The sequence below is a fragment of the Strongylocentrotus purpuratus genome, unplaced genomic scaffold, assembly GCF_000002235.5.
Source record: "Strongylocentrotus purpuratus isolate Spur 01 unplaced genomic scaffold, Spur_5.0 spur5_scaffold_6, whole genome shotgun sequence".
Taxonomy (NCBI): Eukaryota; Metazoa; Echinodermata; class Echinoidea; order Camarodonta; family Strongylocentrotidae; genus Strongylocentrotus; species Strongylocentrotus purpuratus.
In genome coordinates this window covers 54404775-54422362 of record NW_022145612.1, presented here as the reverse complement: position 1 = coordinate 54422362, position 17588 = coordinate 54404775, and the positions used below count along the sequence as shown (strand labels likewise).

The following is a 17588-nucleotide window of genomic DNA, read 5'->3' as shown; positions in this document are numbered from 1 at the left end:
CTGTCAGCGATGGACACCAAGTTTGCTCCCTTAGTAGAACAATCATTCTGTGCATCAGCAAATGACATCGGCGTGGTCACCGCCATGTAACAAGATCCTCCATAAGCTACCTCTCCCTAAAGATGGTCAAAAAATAAACAAAATTCTCAGCATTATTCTGTCAATTCCTCAACATTATCAGTGAGGCTATGTCTCGACGAAAACCAAGGTTGCTCTTTAAAAATTGTTGTACAAATGTGTTCCTCTTGTTCCTGTGGCTTTCCTAACTCCTAACATCCCTATACACAATCCTTACCCTAATCCCAATTGCAACCCTTACCCCTTTCTTTGGACAAGATCATTAGGCCTAGAGCAATTGCAGCCAACTAAAAGAACCAACTCAAAATAAAACTTTCAGTTGATGAATGAGTTAACTTGAGAGGAGGGCACTAGACCAACTTACAATTGCCCAAAATGATAATGTTAATATCATAGTGATAACATAATACTATAAATAATCAGTAAAATCTGAGAAAACCCCGGTAAAGATCCAACTCATTGGTAACAGAAACGATATTACCTTGTCCAAGTTCAAATCATTAAAGAAAATAGTCATATGCCATGAGGTCATGTGATACCAGATTGTGCAACCTTGAATCATGTGACACCTGATCATGAGACCTTACCAGGTTGCATCCTGAAGGTGTGATTGGTTGGTCTGTAGGTGGCAGATTTTCCTTCTTCAGCTTGCATATGGATGGGATGGTACTGGCACAGGCGATGTCATTCCAAGCTCCCTGTAAGCAAATAATGGTGAGATATAATGTCATTGTCGGCTACCAGCCCACAAGAAGGCCATCAGATCTTTCTATTGTCTATGGCTGTAATGGCCTTCTTGCGGGCCGCTCAAGACGTATGAAACAGGTTAATAATTTACCATATTCTTTATCATACTGATACATAAATGTACTATAAATTCAAAGAAAACTCGGAAGCAAAAAAAATTGATAAACATATTGTTTTGGCACTCGCACTGAGTCTTGCACATTAATATCTTGCATGCATCATTTTCATGCTTCCACAATTTGATTTGGAAATTAAAAATAGTAGATTACCATCCTGTGCAAAGTATTTGTATAAAGCTATCAACTAGAAAAAGAAAAAAGGTATGCAAGGTTTCTTAGAGTGATGATATGGCTACAGAAAAAAAGATTGGGGAAAGGGAGAAAAGGAGTCTCTTACATTGTTGAACATCTCAACGCAGTCTTCATTGTTGCCTTGATAGTTATTGGGCTCTCCAGTGTTCCAGAAGGTGTAATCTACAGGGGTACCATCACTCCATTCAAACAACATCTGAACCCTGAGGTCATTGATTCCAAGCCATACAGCACTGTTGATACCAGCTAAAGGTATGAAGGGATAACAAATGCAATAGAATTAAATAGTATTGACTGGTCTTTGAGGGATTTTTTCTTCAATTACATCTTTATTCTTGAAAAATAATGGAATTTAAAAGAAGTCTGGGTTACTTTTTGTTTCAGAACAATGTACAGGACAATGAAACATATAAAATGAAAGACACCTGAGGGTTGTACAGCACATACTCCAGCATGACAGTTCCTCTGTGGTCGATTCAAGGCCAGCACAAACTAAAGTCCTAACTCTAATCCTGGATTTTTTCCTTTACCTTACCCTAACCCTCACCTAAAAACCCACTAGTAACCCTTACCCTAATCTTATCTCTCGGACGACATAAAGCCCTGAGCTGTTGATGCCAAAGCATATATGATGGATCACTGACCTGAGGCATAGAGTGACTGGACGAAGCTGTTCTCATTGGCATCATGGATTGAGACCAGTTCTGCACCAAGAGCTCTACATTGAGACAAGGCCTGGTTGTAGTTGCCTGTGGATATCTGGACGTAGTAGCAGTTATCACCATAGGATGCCCAGCCGTTGCGGCATCGGTAACCAGGTGGGATGGTGGTCGGTGCTGGGTCTACAACGTCAGTTACTGGCATGGGAAATGGGAGATCAGAAAAGTTATACAATTTGAGATTTTATGTAGCACATAAAAGGGAATTCATGAATTTCTTTTTCTCTAAAGAAAACAAGTAACCATGCATGCATCCTAGATATAAACATTGCACTTCTATTTTTGCACCATCCTTGTACAAACAAACCCATCCCTTTAACAACTTAGAAAAAGGACATTTTGAAATTTTCTGTATAAAGCAAATTGGAGAGGACCTTAAAAGACACATATACATCACAGAGTTTTTTTTGTTTGATTGAATGCAACTATAACAAAAATCAATAATCTATTTTTTATCAAAATTTCACAAATCATTTTACTCTATAATTTTTCGATTAGAAAAAAAAAGATTAAAATCAACTAAATATATGGGGTGAACTTCCCCTTTGAATTGTCTCTGTAATAATCATCACTCGTCCTTACATCGTTGATAATAATCACTGTTGCTGCTTCCTCTAAGCATTGAACCCATGTCCTTGGTCATGTCACTGAGAGCACACTCCATGGTGTCACGATGGTAATCAAATGAGAGACAGTTGAAGTCAGTCATAGTGATGCAAGTCTGAGCGCAGTCTTCTGGGTACATGTTCTGGAGGATGATGACATCATTGCCATCGAGGTACGAGTTGGAAACCACGTTATAGTGTGTGGTCAGATAGCCTAAAAGAGAGAAAAGAAAGACACTGTAATGATATAGTGAATTGGAATAGGAAAAAATACTTTATGTTTCCAATTTAAAAAAAACGAACAATCTATGGGATATTTTACAAAGCGCCTTTCCTTGGGTTAAAACGTACTGCACGCAGTGCTCCACATGTTTGGGCCACTTAAACAATGAAAAATGACCAGTTCAGGCAACCACTTTTGGAATGACAGTGATCAAATCTCTGCACCCCTCTGCAGGCCAGTATAAACATAAAATACATCAACCACTTATAGGCTGATGTTATTTAGATCTATTTCTGTTAAGATATTTACATTAAAACTGTCACAATTGCCTTTTCTTGAATAAGAGAATAACCAAGAACTAAAGCATGTACCAATAAATGTATTTATTGGGAGAAAAAGTAGAAGATACTAGACCAAGAGGGATCTAGGGTGGCAGATAACAGAGATGCATGGACAAATGTTGCAATCAACCTCCGAGCTGGAGAAGATGGCTTGATGGATAGAAAGCATGTACCATATTATGTATTTACAACATTATATTTAAGTATGTCAGTCTTGACAGTATGCAAAATTCATGACAGCTTAAGAGAAAAGAGCTATATTTTCTATGTAGAAGAAGGTTCCAGCATGACAAGCAACAGCTTATCGAAACAGGCAACATTTCTACTGATTATAAAGAAAGAACTAATTTTCAAACCCCATTCAAGGTTTCTGGATTTAATGCACAGTCAGAGAGAGAGCTCTCAAAGCATCTTGTCACAACATAATTACTTTCTTCTTACCATTCTTTTTACAGATGTAGCCAATCTCCCTGTCGCAGAAGAAGTCGTTCCATGTGCCAGTAGCATAATAGATCTGTGTACAATGCTCTCCAGGGTCGTAATTATTGGGCTCATCTGTGTGACAATGCAATGTACAAAGAGCCTATGTGACTATACCATAATCAGTGTGGATTGAATCATTTATCCACTGAAAAGTCTACATTAAGGTATGTTTTTACAAAGAAGAATAAAAATTGATCTAACTAATGTTGGCTGGAGGTTAATTTAAACCAAGAACGCCCTAACCTAAGTGCACATACTCTACATTTTGTACGCTATTAAACTGGAACTTAGGGCACTTCAGGGCTGCTTCTAAAGCATCATAATTCCCAATATATATAAAAATAGAACAAGGGTAATTAAAATCTTCATGTTATTAACTTGCTGGCAATTGAATCAAAATTTGGACAACTATGTATTTGTGTCACTCTGTATTACAAAGAAACTTAGCTTCTAGCTGTGACACAAGTCTTCAGTCTACTTTGTTTATCAAGAGATAAGAGGGGTCAACCTCTTTTCTTACCAGGACCCCAGTTGAGATATGCAAAGCCACTGCCATCACTCCACTGCCATCCTCCTTCCAATGATAGATCATTGGCTCCTATCCACAGACTGGATTGAGTCACATACACAAGACGAGCTGCAAAAATAATAATGATAATAATAATAATAATAATAATAATAATAATCTTTTATTCCACTACAAATTTTATTAAACCGAAAATGGAAATTCTTTTTGTCCAATTGATCGTGAGCCCGGCAGCCACTGAGCAGCGCCAGATCGAGGATGTAACACAAATCAATTGAGATATGATACATTCCAGTCATTCTATGTTTCAGGTTTGTTCATGCGTGAAACATTGGCTGATATCCATAGACTGCACTAGGTTATGGTCTCCTTTTCTGTCTATTTTCTTGTGATTCTTGGTATTCCATCAACTCTTTTCCTCCAATAGTACAACAATTGATTTCTTTACATATGACCTTCACAACCCTGAGAACGGCTCTCCCATTCAAATTATTTTCTATCCTGCTTTTCCCTTCTGTTTCAATGTGCCTTTTAAAAAATATTTTTCATTTGTATCCCTATTTATTGTACCCATCAATGTCACCATTGTAAATATAAGATATTTATTTTTGTAAGTATAGCATCTTTTTCAACCCACATGATTTTGAACCATGATCACATTCCTCACAGCCCTTTAGTCACTGTATAGTGTGTTGATGTCACTTGCCATTGATATAACAGCTCTGCTCAGTCTGTTATAGTAACACTTTCACTTGTACAGTTATAATTTTTAAACCATATATCATGATCACTATTAATTCATAGTCATTATATCCAGTGCTACAGTCACTTACCATTGATATAAGTCTGTTCCGTTGAGTCTAAAATGCTGAGCAGTTCTCCTCCACCGAGTTTACACTGCATCCTTGCGTCATCCCAGGTCCTGTAATCAGTGGTCTTGAAGAGGTAGCAGTTCCCTGAGAGGGGGTCGTATTCCCAGCCGTTTCCGCATCGAGGATCAAACACGGCTATGATTAAGGCAACAGGAGAAGAGACTTGAAATATTTTTAACCCCTATGTGCCATCAAGTTTATAGCAAAGTATCAAACATTGAGTTTGATACCTGCAGTTTCCAATCACAGTGCCTTTCACCTTGCCCCATTGTTTATTATGAGACAAAAGTTATTCCATGATATCTAACTCCACAATCAGCGATGCAGTTTTGAATTTCATGAAGAAAGGCAAGCTTTTTCTTTATTCTCTAAAACAAAATACAATATCAAGGCAGAATAATCTAAAGAGCTATCATTTGATTTGACCAACAAAAAAGGCAAGCTCCAAACTCAATAACTTTGTTACAGATAGATAATAATACATTTTGTCTGTTTGGAGTCGGAAGGGCATTAAGTCAAATACATTAATACAGAATTAACGCCCTTCTGGCTCTTAACAGAAGATTTGCTGTGTAAACATGAACAAATAAAATAAACTACAAGTATGAAAGAAGAAATCTTACGCGTTGGGACAGCTGGCGGAGGCTGACTTTGTCCAGGTACTGTAAAGAGAGAATAAAGTATCATTTACAATAATAAATATAGGAATAAATATGAATATAAAATATATATTATTACAATATGTCATAGAGAGATAGATAGCACCTTTTCCCATGAATATCTAAAGTGCTGTAACTGTAGTCCTTATGTAAGGCAATTACTACACTGACGGTCAGTATTACTGCATGTATACTAGTAAAGAAAACTTGCTCTACCATACTATTTTTAAGAGGTGCTGTGCTTAAATATGAAATGAATATCCAAAAACAGCCATAGCTGGATTCATGACATAATTCTTTCCTGAGGATACACAGCATTGAATTTCATTAATAATTCCTCTTAAGCAAAGTTTTAATTATAAGGTGCTCAAGCATTCAAAGAATTTTACTGTACCCAACTTCCCCTGGGCTGAGAGTGGGAAATGTAGATTAATGTTACAATAGAGATTGTTTAATTGTATAGCATGGAATTGATTATCATACCCCACGGTCTGTAGTCTGGCAACTAAGCAACGAGATCACAACATCTACAATTGGTCATGTCAAGTGATAAATGATTTTTTAAAAATCTCCATTAATTTCATGATTTAAAAGAACAATATTTGCAAACAAACTCACTTTTAGGCTTTTTACAGACGTAAGCAGTGCGCGTCTTGACACAGTTGATATCATCCCAGATACCCTCTTCATCATCCGCATATTTGATGATGGTACAATCCTGACCATCGTCGCTCCAGTCATTAGGTTGGTTTGGACCCCAGTTGCTAAAGGTTACCTAGACGATACGAGACGGGAGGCAAAAACAATCATCATCATCATTGTCAAATGAAGATACTTTGCTGGTCATACGTATGTGTTGCCAAAAAAATGATAGTTGTGTTTTGTTTGAATCTTGTTGGTCTTAGATCTTAGAAATAATAATGGAAAAAAATATCTTTTTTCGAATTTATTTGTAGCTTTAAAAGCTGGAAGATTATAGAAATAACATTATTTTTCTTATTAGAATCTCTGATTATTTGTAACATAAGTGGCTTATCAATTTGTGTAATTTTATCATCGAGCTATGTTAAATTTTTATTTTGTTAAGCTCATGTAGATGACAACATATAATACAATATAAGCCTAACATTATTATGTTTATTATTACTTACGGGAGAGCCATCAGTCCATTCAAAGTTGTCCTCACTGTTCAAGTCAAAGAAACCAATGTACAGATTTCGCTCAGCCATGCTAGCACGCACTTTAGGAAAATGAAAAGAAAGAATGTGCCAATCATTACAAATTTATATGATGAAGTCATCTACTACTACTACTACTACACACTACTGTCATGTTGCAGAAAAATGAATTATTATTAGAGGATATCATCAAGAAAAATTGCACATTATCTTTAAATGTTCGTGAATAGGTGACATTTTTGTTGTTGGTACATGTATTAGTAGGCAGACATCCACCAGGAAAACAAATCTTTTTTTCTTTGACATCCGTGGAAAGTGGTGTCCTTTTTACATGTGCAAATATAATCAAATCTGAACCAGTTGCAGATTTTGTGAACGTTTCATGCAAGCAAAATTAACAATTTTTATGTAGTTAGTCCCCTATAAAGGGAGAAATGATGAAATGAAGGTCCAAATCTAAAGTTGACTTACTAGAGAGGAAAGACTGTTCCTCTTGGTCATTGATACTGGTCAGATGTGCTCCCATCTGTACACAGTCAGCCTCAGCGTCATCAAAATAAGCTGCGTTACCAACAGTCTTGTAGCAGTGGTCTCTGTTCAGGGTCCAGCCAGCCTCACAAGAACCAATCGCTGATTGAAGTCAAGGAAAGAATAAAGTTAGAGTGGAATAGAAAAGCTTGTGGGAGCGCTGGAGTATATCAGCGAAGTCAAGACTCTTGGTTACATCCTTGGACAAGATGTCTTGTCCATACCGTTATTTGTCACAAGAGTAATGGGTACCTCCTGCTTACTGCATTGTATTGTCTCATTACATACTAGTTGAGCAAGTATAAGAATCTACAAAATAATGATGATAGATGTTTCTTATAAGGCGGTTCACCACTTATGACATAACTGACCAATACATCTAAATCCAGAGATGTGCTCACCATTTCCCACCTTCCATGTCATTCTATCATATCACTTTTTATATAAAACTATCTTGAAAAAAATCATCAACTTACGGATATTGGGATCAAGGGGGAAGATGGGTTGACCTGTGGAAAAAAAACGAGAATTAATATGAAAGCTTTTGATTTATATCATCATGCAGTCAATTCCCAGTAAAATTGCATTTAACAGAAATAAAAGATGCAGAGTGATCATTATAATACATGTCTTTCACAACAAAACAGATGTGATGGCTCAGTGGCAGAGCAGTGGTCTTGAGATAGGAAAGTCTTGGGTTCAAAACCACATTGACATATTATTGACCTTTGGTAAGGTATTGCTTTTCAAAATTACTAAGTCCTCTGGATTTTTACATGGTCTCTTAAAGTATATCATAAATTCTTTGGCATCAGGTAAAGGAAAAGTACACATCATCATTGTCATTAAATCACTGTCATTACATAACATTAATTTGGTGACAAAATAATTTAATATACAACAAAGTATAGGGCTTGACACAGAAGTCAAAGGGTAAAAGCCACTCTGAATTTTACATGAGAGGCTACAATATCCAAAACAATTGATAATTATTTGGTTAAGGTGCATAGCATCTTCTTATTAGTAATGATGTCCATAAAATACTCCATAAAACAAAAGCCAGTATCATTTGAAGTGTGACTTACTTGCTCTGACTTTGCAGACAAAGGCTTCTAAAGTGAAACAGTTTTTGGTTGACCAGCTCCCATCCCCTCCAGCTGCAGAGTGATAAAACAAAAATACGATGTGACTTGAGAAATGAAAAACAGATAATACAAAATGTATTGATATTCTAATGTGGTTTCAACTTGATTTGAATATTATATTTTCAGACAAAATTTATTACTACCATTCAATATATTCTCTCATCTCATTTCACTTATAATTGCTATAATTAAATCTTTTAGTTTACTCATAGGCCTTCCACCAGTTTGTTCTGCATTCTCAACTAATCATCTCAATACTGTAACTGAAAAAAAATAAAAACTTGTTACAAAGCAGATCCTTTTTCTCATTTTCATATCTTAATAATTAATGTTTATTCATCACATTGCTGGTACTTAACCATAGTAAATTTGTAAGGAACTAAGAGGTTGACACTTGGCCTTTTGTAATCAGAGAATGAACTTCAGCCAGGTTTATTATAGGCTGGTTTCAAAAATAAGGGCTTATGTCTCCACCATACCTGTCATCATAGATCCACAGTCAGAGGTAGCAGGGTTATCGGTAGGCTCATCGGGTCTCATCCAGTTAGTGTAGCCTACTGAGCTGCCCTCACTCCACGCAAATGATCCATCATTCTCAGTGTCTATGAACAAAACCAAAAAGGAGAAGAAGAAAAATGATGTAATGTAGCATATTAATCAATAAATGAAGAAAAGTTTTCTAATGGGCAAGAATGGCAAAAAATAAAAGGCTTAAGTATCTTACTTCAATATCTGGGACATTGCATTTAGAAATTAATATGAAAATATAATATAAGATTATTACGGTGACTTTATGTGAGGTACTAATACAAAAAGGACTTCTGGTACTGATTTTCCTTTCATAAGAATTCATGAGTGTTGTTCACAGAACAGGTGTTCAGATATGGAAAGTGAGAGAGAGAGAGAGAGAGAGAGAGAGAGAGAGAAATACCAGCAGCAATAATAGTTGTCAAACCAATACATAAGGATGGTTTAAATCATTACTAATTACATGAAGTCCTTTGACAGATCAAAAAGGTAATTGCCTGCGACCCCAATGGTGTCGTGGTCGAATGGATACGTCGCCGGACTGTCGATCACAAGGTCCGCGGTATAAGTCACGCCGCGGCACTAATGTCCTTTAGCAGGACATTGATCTACATTTGCCACACTCAACCCAGGTGATGTAAATGGGTACCTGGCAGGAATTAATTCCTTGAAATGCTGGAGCACTGTAATGGCTGCTAGGCTAAAGCCGGGGTAATAATAAAAGCGCCTCGGAATAGAATTTCTAGATAGACAGCACTATAGAAATGCCTATTATTATTATTATTACCTTCCTCAGACATGTCCTGCTGACTTAAACTAGCTGCCAGTTTTTATGATCATCCAGTGGATGAAATAAAATGGTCTCAGGTTAACAACTCTTAAAGAACAGGTCAATAGAAATTTGACCCTTATAGTATACTACATACCAGAAATGCCAATCCACGTGGATGATATGCCAAGGTTCTCCAAGTCCAGGAAATAATCTCTGATGTACTTGTTCTCCACATCCGAGAGGACAGAGGTCATAAAGGCTCCTTGAGCCTCACAGGTATGCTTGGCATCGGTCCATGTCTGCTTGGTGGCAGAGTTGAACTGGTAGCAGTATCCACGGAACAAACGCCATCCTTCAGGACAGGTTCCTGCAAGGGGATAAAATCAGGACCTTGGTATCATCATGGTGATTATGATAGAAAATGATAGGCACAACAAGGAGATCATGAAAGAGTGTTTCAGGAATGCTTGTCATTGCTCCCTTCTGCATGATGGCCAAAACAAAGAGGAGGAGGAGGAAGAGGAGGAGGAGGAGGAGGAGGAGTAGGAGGAGGAGGAGGAGGAGGAGGAAGAGGAAGAGGAAGAGGAAGAGGAAGAGGAAGAGGAAGAGGAAGAGGAAGAGGAAGAGGAAGAGGAAGAGGAAGAGGAAGAGGAAGAGGAAGAGGAAGAGGAAGAGGAAGAGGAAGAAGAAGAAGAAGAAAAAGAAGGAAAAAAGGCAGCATGAAAACAGAGGAATCTAGAATCTTACCCTCTGCTCTTTCACACATAAAACTTTGAGTTGCTGAACAAGTCATAGTAGACCATTCTCCATTATTAGATGTATCCAGAACCTCTACACAATTACCACCACTTGAGTCATACCTGAAAAGAAAAGAATACACTACACATCATCTGTTTGGAGCCACAAGGAAGTTATCTACCGGGTTGCCTTTAACAAAGAGATATTATGCCATTATTTGCCTCTAACCAGCAATGGTGCATCCAAACCATATGTATGACATACAGTCAAACCTGCTTTAAGCGTTGGTCACAACTGACCGTGCGTTTTTTTAGTCCGTACGGTTTTTGGGGAGGCCACGGCCGCCACGTTTTTCTCAAAACGTAGGGAGGGAGTGGCAAAGGGTGTAGAGGTCAGTGGGGAGTACCGGCAACACATGTCACACGCACTGGGGGGTGAATCGGTAGCCCGAACGCAGCCCGAATGCAGCGAAAGTTCCTCGTGCACTAAAAGTGCTACGGTGTGTCTGCGTGCTCCCAAATCCGTACAGAGGCGGCACTCACCAGTACGGTTACTCAAATTTTGCCCACGTTTTTGCACATAGACAGCACGCACTTGCAAGTACGGCGGGATGTGACCACCGCATTAGTGACCACCTGTCTACAAAGGCCACATATGTTGTTTCCCTTGAAAAGGTTTCTCACTGAATCATGTACTGTAGGAACCTGTCTACAAAGGCCACTTTTTGTGTTTCCCTTTGGTGGTCGCTATAGACAGGTTTGACTGTATATGATGAAAAGTGCATTGGTTGAACAATCAAAATGCATAATGATTCACACAATGCAGCTCTTTGAGCATCAAAACAAATCAGAAATTAATCACTTTTATATATTTATAATTGACTTATATACCAATAAATCAATGATCACCTTGACTATATTTAAAAAAGGAATAACATATACCTCTAAATTTGTGCCGTATTATAAATCATAAAACTAAATAAGTTCTGAATTGTCGAAAACCCACTTTGCTTCACATCCAAAAAATTGCACAATTCCCAAGTTAAGATGGGAATTGATTATGTTAAATACACTCAGAACCACATGTTATTTATACAATGACCCAGAATATATCGGTAAGGAAACAAACCATAAGATTGAATAATTAATAATCGGACACATAATTTGTCAAGAATAGATTAAGCATAACACTTGGGTTGTAGATTGGATTTAATCAAAGGGTTAGGTAAAGTGCTGGGTTTAGGGTTGAAGTTAGTACTTCAGTTTGTGTGGGACTACGGTGCTATTATCGCAAGAACTTGTGCCATATAACTGAGAATATCAATAATCAGAGGACTGCAGTTTACTGACCTACTGTCGGGCTGATTAGGTCCCCAGTTTGTGTATCCCAAATCCTGTCCACTACTCCATGCGTATGTACCAGACTGTAAGGAGACAGAAAAATGATAATATTTAATATGATTTTGTTTTACAGATGTGAAATGTCAAAATCGTTTAGGTTTATGATTATTTCTTGCACTAGTGCCCAGCTGATTGTGCATGTACTCTGTCAGTCATTAGGAATTCATTAGTTCCCTGACAAGATTATAATTTGACAAAAAACTTATACCACTTTTACAAATGCAGAATTATCAATTTGGCAGACACCATAAACAGTGGTCATAATTTCTTGGTAATACTAGGCAAGTATACCCATGTTTCATAACTGAACAAACAAACACTTAGCTGTATGACATCTTTTCTAATGTTAGACTCTAAAATGATCTGAAAACTGTAATAAACTGTTTTATTTTTTATTTTTTATTTTTTATAATTTTGAGTAAAGGATTTCATAAAAGAATATTTGAGTATAACGACTACCTACCTAAAATGTGATAAGCCTTCTATTTTTCCTTTTGCTTGCTTGCCAGAAATTTGCAGATGTGTCCCCCCCCCCCTCCCCCCTTCAACAAAAAAATCCTGGATCTGCCTCTGCATCTTGAGACATTGCTGTGGACTTACGTTCATTCTCAACCCAATCCAGAGAGTAGATCCTCCAAAGTTAGCTTGCGTCGAGACCACTGTCTGTTCTTCCTCGGACGTGACTGAAATGAGATTTCCATCGCCGCCCTCGCAGTACTTCTGGGCATCCTGCCATGTACTAGGGATGTCGTAGAACTTGTAGCAGCGACTGGCCGCAGACATCCAGCCGTTACCTTCATCGCATTTCACGATCACATCTAATACAACCAGTAAATTAGGGTTAATCAATTTAGAATAGGCAGGACTACAAAATGATATCGCATGGGAACACAAATACAACGGGCATTTTTTTTAGTCAACTAATGTGCAATTATGTTATATGAGGTAACATAATTTTGTAGAATAATCAAAACAAAATAAATGGTCATGAAGAATTGTAAGAAAATCCTAAACTATTTAAATTAATGTTAAAAGCAACACATACATTTTCATTTTTTTTTCTTCAAATTTGTTCGATAAGTTTATCACTAAACTATTTCTTGTCAAGTCTTTGGCAAAATTGTATTACCACAGAAAATAACTACATTTTACATCATAAGAACAATCAAGTTATCACATTCATATTTGAAAATATTAGAAAAAAAACACAACAAATAACTGTGTTATTACTTAAAATACCCCCAAAAAATGATAAGCTTGAAGAAAAATGGATCTTTGAGGAAAAGGAATTGATCCTTTTAATACAGTGCAGCAGCATATAGTTAAGTAAACTATGTTCAGGAGATGTTATATGGTAGCGATTGGATATTAATAGTAAAAGGGATACTTTTGTAAACAGTTTGAGGGAATGAATCATGTGCATTTTTATTAAAGAATGGAGCGAAGTTTTCTACTGTTTTAAGCAGGATTATGGATTAGCTGGGATAAGCAGTCTAGATTGAGTTGCAGAGGGGATGATGTTTGATGTATAGAATATAGTAGTATTCTGCCGGTTGGTTTATAGTGCAGAGTTTGTTAATAGTAGTCTAATGCTAAAAAGAAATAGAAGGTAGTAGGTTTTAATAGCAGAGGGAGTATGTTACAGCTATGAGGCTATTGCAGTATCTACTAGGCATGTACATAAAAATCTGCAGGCAAGCTGATTTTGTTCATTTGTTGTTGCTGTTGAAGGACGGGCTTGTTGTCGCAGAGGCTCATTTGTTTTGAGATTGCTATATTCCTCTCTACCAAGTCTGAAGCTAAACCTGGCTGTCATCTTTCTATGCCTCATCCTCCTAAAGCAAACGAAAATCGACGACCTAGCTTTCATTACCGTTATCTCTTTGACAGATGAATGGACGTGTCGCGTAGCAATCCTCGTCGTTCCAGAGCCCTACAGTAATGATCGTCGTGCAATCCTCTCCTCCCCCATAGTTGTTAGGTTCCCCTGCGTTCCAAAACCTGTGACAAAATCATACTAGCTTTGAAAATGAATGCTGGGTGTGACTAAATAACTGAATGCAGGGTGAGCCTAAAGCACTGAATGGAGTGTGAGCCTGAGAGAAGAGCATTTTGAGGGGTTTTAGAAGCTTGATACTTTACCATTGTCTCTCTGGCAAAGATAAGGCCTTATTGCATAGCAGTCTTGGTCATTCCAGAGACCTGTGTTTGTAATTTCACCACAATCCTCTGCTCCAAAGTCGTTATTTGGTTCACCACTATTCCAGAACCTAATTTGCGGTGAATATTTTGGGGAGGTATAGTACAACATGCAAACAAATATGAAAGGAGAAGTACAGTATCTGGTTTGCTAGTCTGCCACATGATATGCATCCAATTCTGGCATCCAATTGTGGAAAGAGAGTAAATGCTAGAGAAAAGGTAGATAGGACAGAATGATAGTTTAAATCAGCAAACGAAAATAAACAATGCTATCAGTATCAGAAAACATTTTTTCTCCAGGAAATCAATTTACAAAAGTTTTTATCATGCCTTATGGAAAATGAAAACTATAAACAGAATTTTTAAGCGAGCTTTGCAACTTTGCGGTAACATCATGTATTCTTTTGACTTTTGACCTAAAAAGGGTCCACTCATATAATTAGAATTATTTAACGTACCAGTATTGAAAAGGAAATGATCACACAAAAGACAAACATATCATGGAATCCACAGGTGGGAGATTTTGCTACAATACATTTAGTAGAAACTGAGGTTTATTCAGTAATATTGTCAAAACTTTAATTACATACATGACTAGGAACGGCCCATAAAGGCACTTGAGGTAGGATTTCTTACGGGTTTGGGATAGGGCTGTTGTCTACGAAGACAAAGTCTCCTTCTGTACTGACATCATGCACACCAATCCAATGACTATTACCGGAGTTAGCATTGATCATCTGAGTCAAGATATCCTGCAGGGGGAGGAGGAGGAGGGGTCAGGTATGAGACAATGAGAGATAGATGAATCGTCCAATGGCTTAGTTTCAATAGGACATTTTCTTAATGTAATCAAATTTAATGCCCATCTATGTCTTTGATGAGCGCCGTGTTATGAATTATTATATTCACCCGTTAGAAATGATTGTATTTCAATAGAATTCAAGCTGCATACATCAGCCCGTATTCTACTAATCCAGTTAAACCAGACCCTAGTCACAATTGAAAAAGAAAAACATCGACCTCAGTTTAACATCCTTTGTTAAATTTGATTTGAAGAAATGTCTGAACTAAGTGTCTGGTTTAGTGGACTTTAGGCTGATGTATGCAGCTTGGATTCTATTGGTAGGACAAGCCATAATATTTCTGACCTAGCAACAACTTATTTAGGTAATTTGTATTCCGATTGTTGAGATCAAATAATGAATATCAGGTTAATGTAATAGCTCTTTGACAGGTAAATGCATATCAAGTTGAAGAGAAATTTGAAAATGGTCTATTATTATTGAAATTAGTGCCTCAATATAGTGAGAGAAGAATTTTTCAGAGCCCTCAAAATTAATAGTTTCTTCACTGTTTGCACTGTGCACAAACAAGCAAGATACCATATCCAATCTGAACTGTGTTCCTACAATTGGTTGTTATGATAATAAGAGAAGCAGTACGGGCACCTGCCAACCAAACTCTGGTTTCCGATGTTAAAGACATATCTGTTATACATCTTTAAAGATCTTTGATATATATATATATATATATATACTACAAACTAGGAACTTTGAAGTGCATAAAAAGTTAATGAATTTTGTGAGTGGTTTGTATTTGCCAAAGTTAATTTTGCCTTGACAAACTCCATCAAAATTTAAATAACCCTAAATGTTTGCGATTCAAGAAAGATTCTTGCGTTGAAAATGGCCGTACATCACCAAAAAAAAATCAAGAGATTTTGTTCATTTAGCGATATTGATATTTCTGTTAATCACAGCAGGCAGTATACTAGTAGCTACATGTAGATAATTAGAACACATAATGTAGACTTACATTGATATCCTGTGTTTTTGGCATAGCCAAGGTGCCTCCATCGTTCTCACATGAGATCTGAGCTTCATGCCAGTTTTTGTTGTCTGGTGTGAGTTTGAAGCAGTTATCCCCAGATAGCGTCCAGCCTGTAGCGCATACCTGACAGAGGACTAGATCAAAAGGAGAAAAAGTTTTTTTTTTTAGGGGACTTAATAAGGTAGAAGAATAAAGGAAGTAAACAAAACACAACTTTATACATTTCTTCACAGGAGGTCCAGATAGAAATGTAAGAGTCTGTTATGCACTGGTCATGTGTTAAGATTTATTTGGGGGTTCTGGAGTTAGAATTTGGAGATCCATGCCAATAAAACCGAACTATTGCCAAAGGTGCAGAAATAAAGAAATGACAGATATAACAGGACTCCTATCTTGATACACATACCGGTATTGCAGTTATTCACTCTTTTATTTCTATTAGAGTAATGTTCTCCTTTTGGGTATGAAGTTCCATGATACATGTACAACATTCATTTTTAATGGGCTTCATCCCAAGTTATTTAGTACTTAATGAGTTATTACTTCAAAAAAAAGAAAAGCATATGTCATAGATACTGAACTAGACATAGTATCATTTTTCTTTTTAATTACCAGTAACTTAAAACATTTTTAAGAAGGATCACAACATCCTTTCATACTGTTAAAAGATGCAATGTTTCACAGGTAGAATTTGTGAGGCCTATTCATTGATAGGTACATTGAAAAGTCACAGGAGTAACTCAGCATAATTGATAAAGAGTGTTAAATTACATTTTAACATATGTTTCCTTTAATTCTAAAAAGAAGGTTCTTTAATCTCTCAGTATTTTATAGAAATCGTTACTAAAACACCCCTCATTGGCAATAAAACACATGTATGACTACCCACTTGGGGCGTGTCAAAAGAGAAATCAGCATTCAATGGTCGAGAATTGCTATCTGGGATTGTGAATTTGTAAACACAAGACATTGAGGTAGGCCTACAGCTCCAAATACTGTATGATTTTGGACACTCATGTCACAAAACTGCCCAACTCCTCCTCTGGGGCACAGCTAATGAAACTAACAGGAAATTTCTACAAATTATTTTAAAGTATTTTCTAAGAGTTCACATAACCCATGGCCATTCTTTGACAGTTTCTTTTTTTAATAGACATCCCAAAACATTTTCCCCTGGTCTTCAATTTGATAGATGATTGAGATAAAAGCTTCTTAGCTTTGTTTCCCTCTTTCTTACTCAATGCCATCATCATCCGATGAGAATGCCACAAGGTAATTGATTACTAAAGAAGGGGGCGGTTCATGTACAATTGAGATCTAGGAGATATAAACAAACTTGGAGGCAAACATCCCCTAGTAGGATGCACGCAAATGATCGTAAGATGTGTGTATGCATATCCTTCGACTAATCAGCGGTATCCTTACATTTAATCTGATAAGAAACAGATAATTAAACTACTACCTCATATAAATAATTCAAATGATGGGATTTAATGGAGGGGGGGGGGGGTGATACTCTACATTCGCATGTTAGTTAGCTGCTTTACGTAACACAATCTGATTTGTAAGTACGTGTAACTGCAGCTTCATATAGGTACTGATAGTGAATAAACATTTGTTGTATAACACTCAAGGATATACCAACATGGTATAACATGCTCATTTCTATTTTGAAGGATATATATACCCTGATTTCATTTACA

At 36.9% G+C, this 17588-nt stretch overlaps 1 protein-coding gene across 1 annotated transcript in view; it reads right to left on the bottom strand.

The window, feature by feature from the left end:
- The window catches only part of LOC100889936 (macrophage mannose receptor 1), a 39777-nt gene that overhangs the window by 18951 nt on the left and 3238 nt on the right, over positions 1-17588 (bottom strand). The window contains exons 2-23 of the mRNA XM_030972078.1: positions 15871-16019; positions 14692-14807; positions 13727-13854; positions 12454-12671; positions 11803-11876; positions 10463-10575; positions 9870-10082; positions 8895-9017; positions 8356-8427; positions 7747-7779; positions 7214-7372; positions 6716-6804; positions 6183-6339; positions 5529-5567; positions 4867-5040; positions 4028-4144; positions 3466-3579; positions 2438-2674; positions 1781-1993; positions 1222-1382; positions 666-776; positions 1-116 (exon numbers count right to left, since the gene is read on the bottom strand). Of these exons, the coding sequence (XP_030827938.1) occupies positions 1-116; positions 666-776; positions 1222-1382; positions 1781-1993; positions 2438-2674; positions 3466-3579; positions 4028-4144; positions 4867-5040; positions 5529-5567; positions 6183-6339; positions 6716-6804; positions 7214-7372; positions 7747-7779; positions 8356-8427; positions 8895-9017; positions 9870-10082; positions 10463-10575; positions 11803-11876; positions 12454-12671; positions 13727-13854; positions 14692-14807; positions 15871-16019 (2926 nt within the window). The remainder of the gene's footprint in view (positions 117-665; positions 777-1221; positions 1383-1780; positions 1994-2437; positions 2675-3465; positions 3580-4027; positions 4145-4866; positions 5041-5528; positions 5568-6182; positions 6340-6715; positions 6805-7213; positions 7373-7746; positions 7780-8355; positions 8428-8894; positions 9018-9869; positions 10083-10462; positions 10576-11802; positions 11877-12453; positions 12672-13726; positions 13855-14691; positions 14808-15870; positions 16020-17588) is intronic.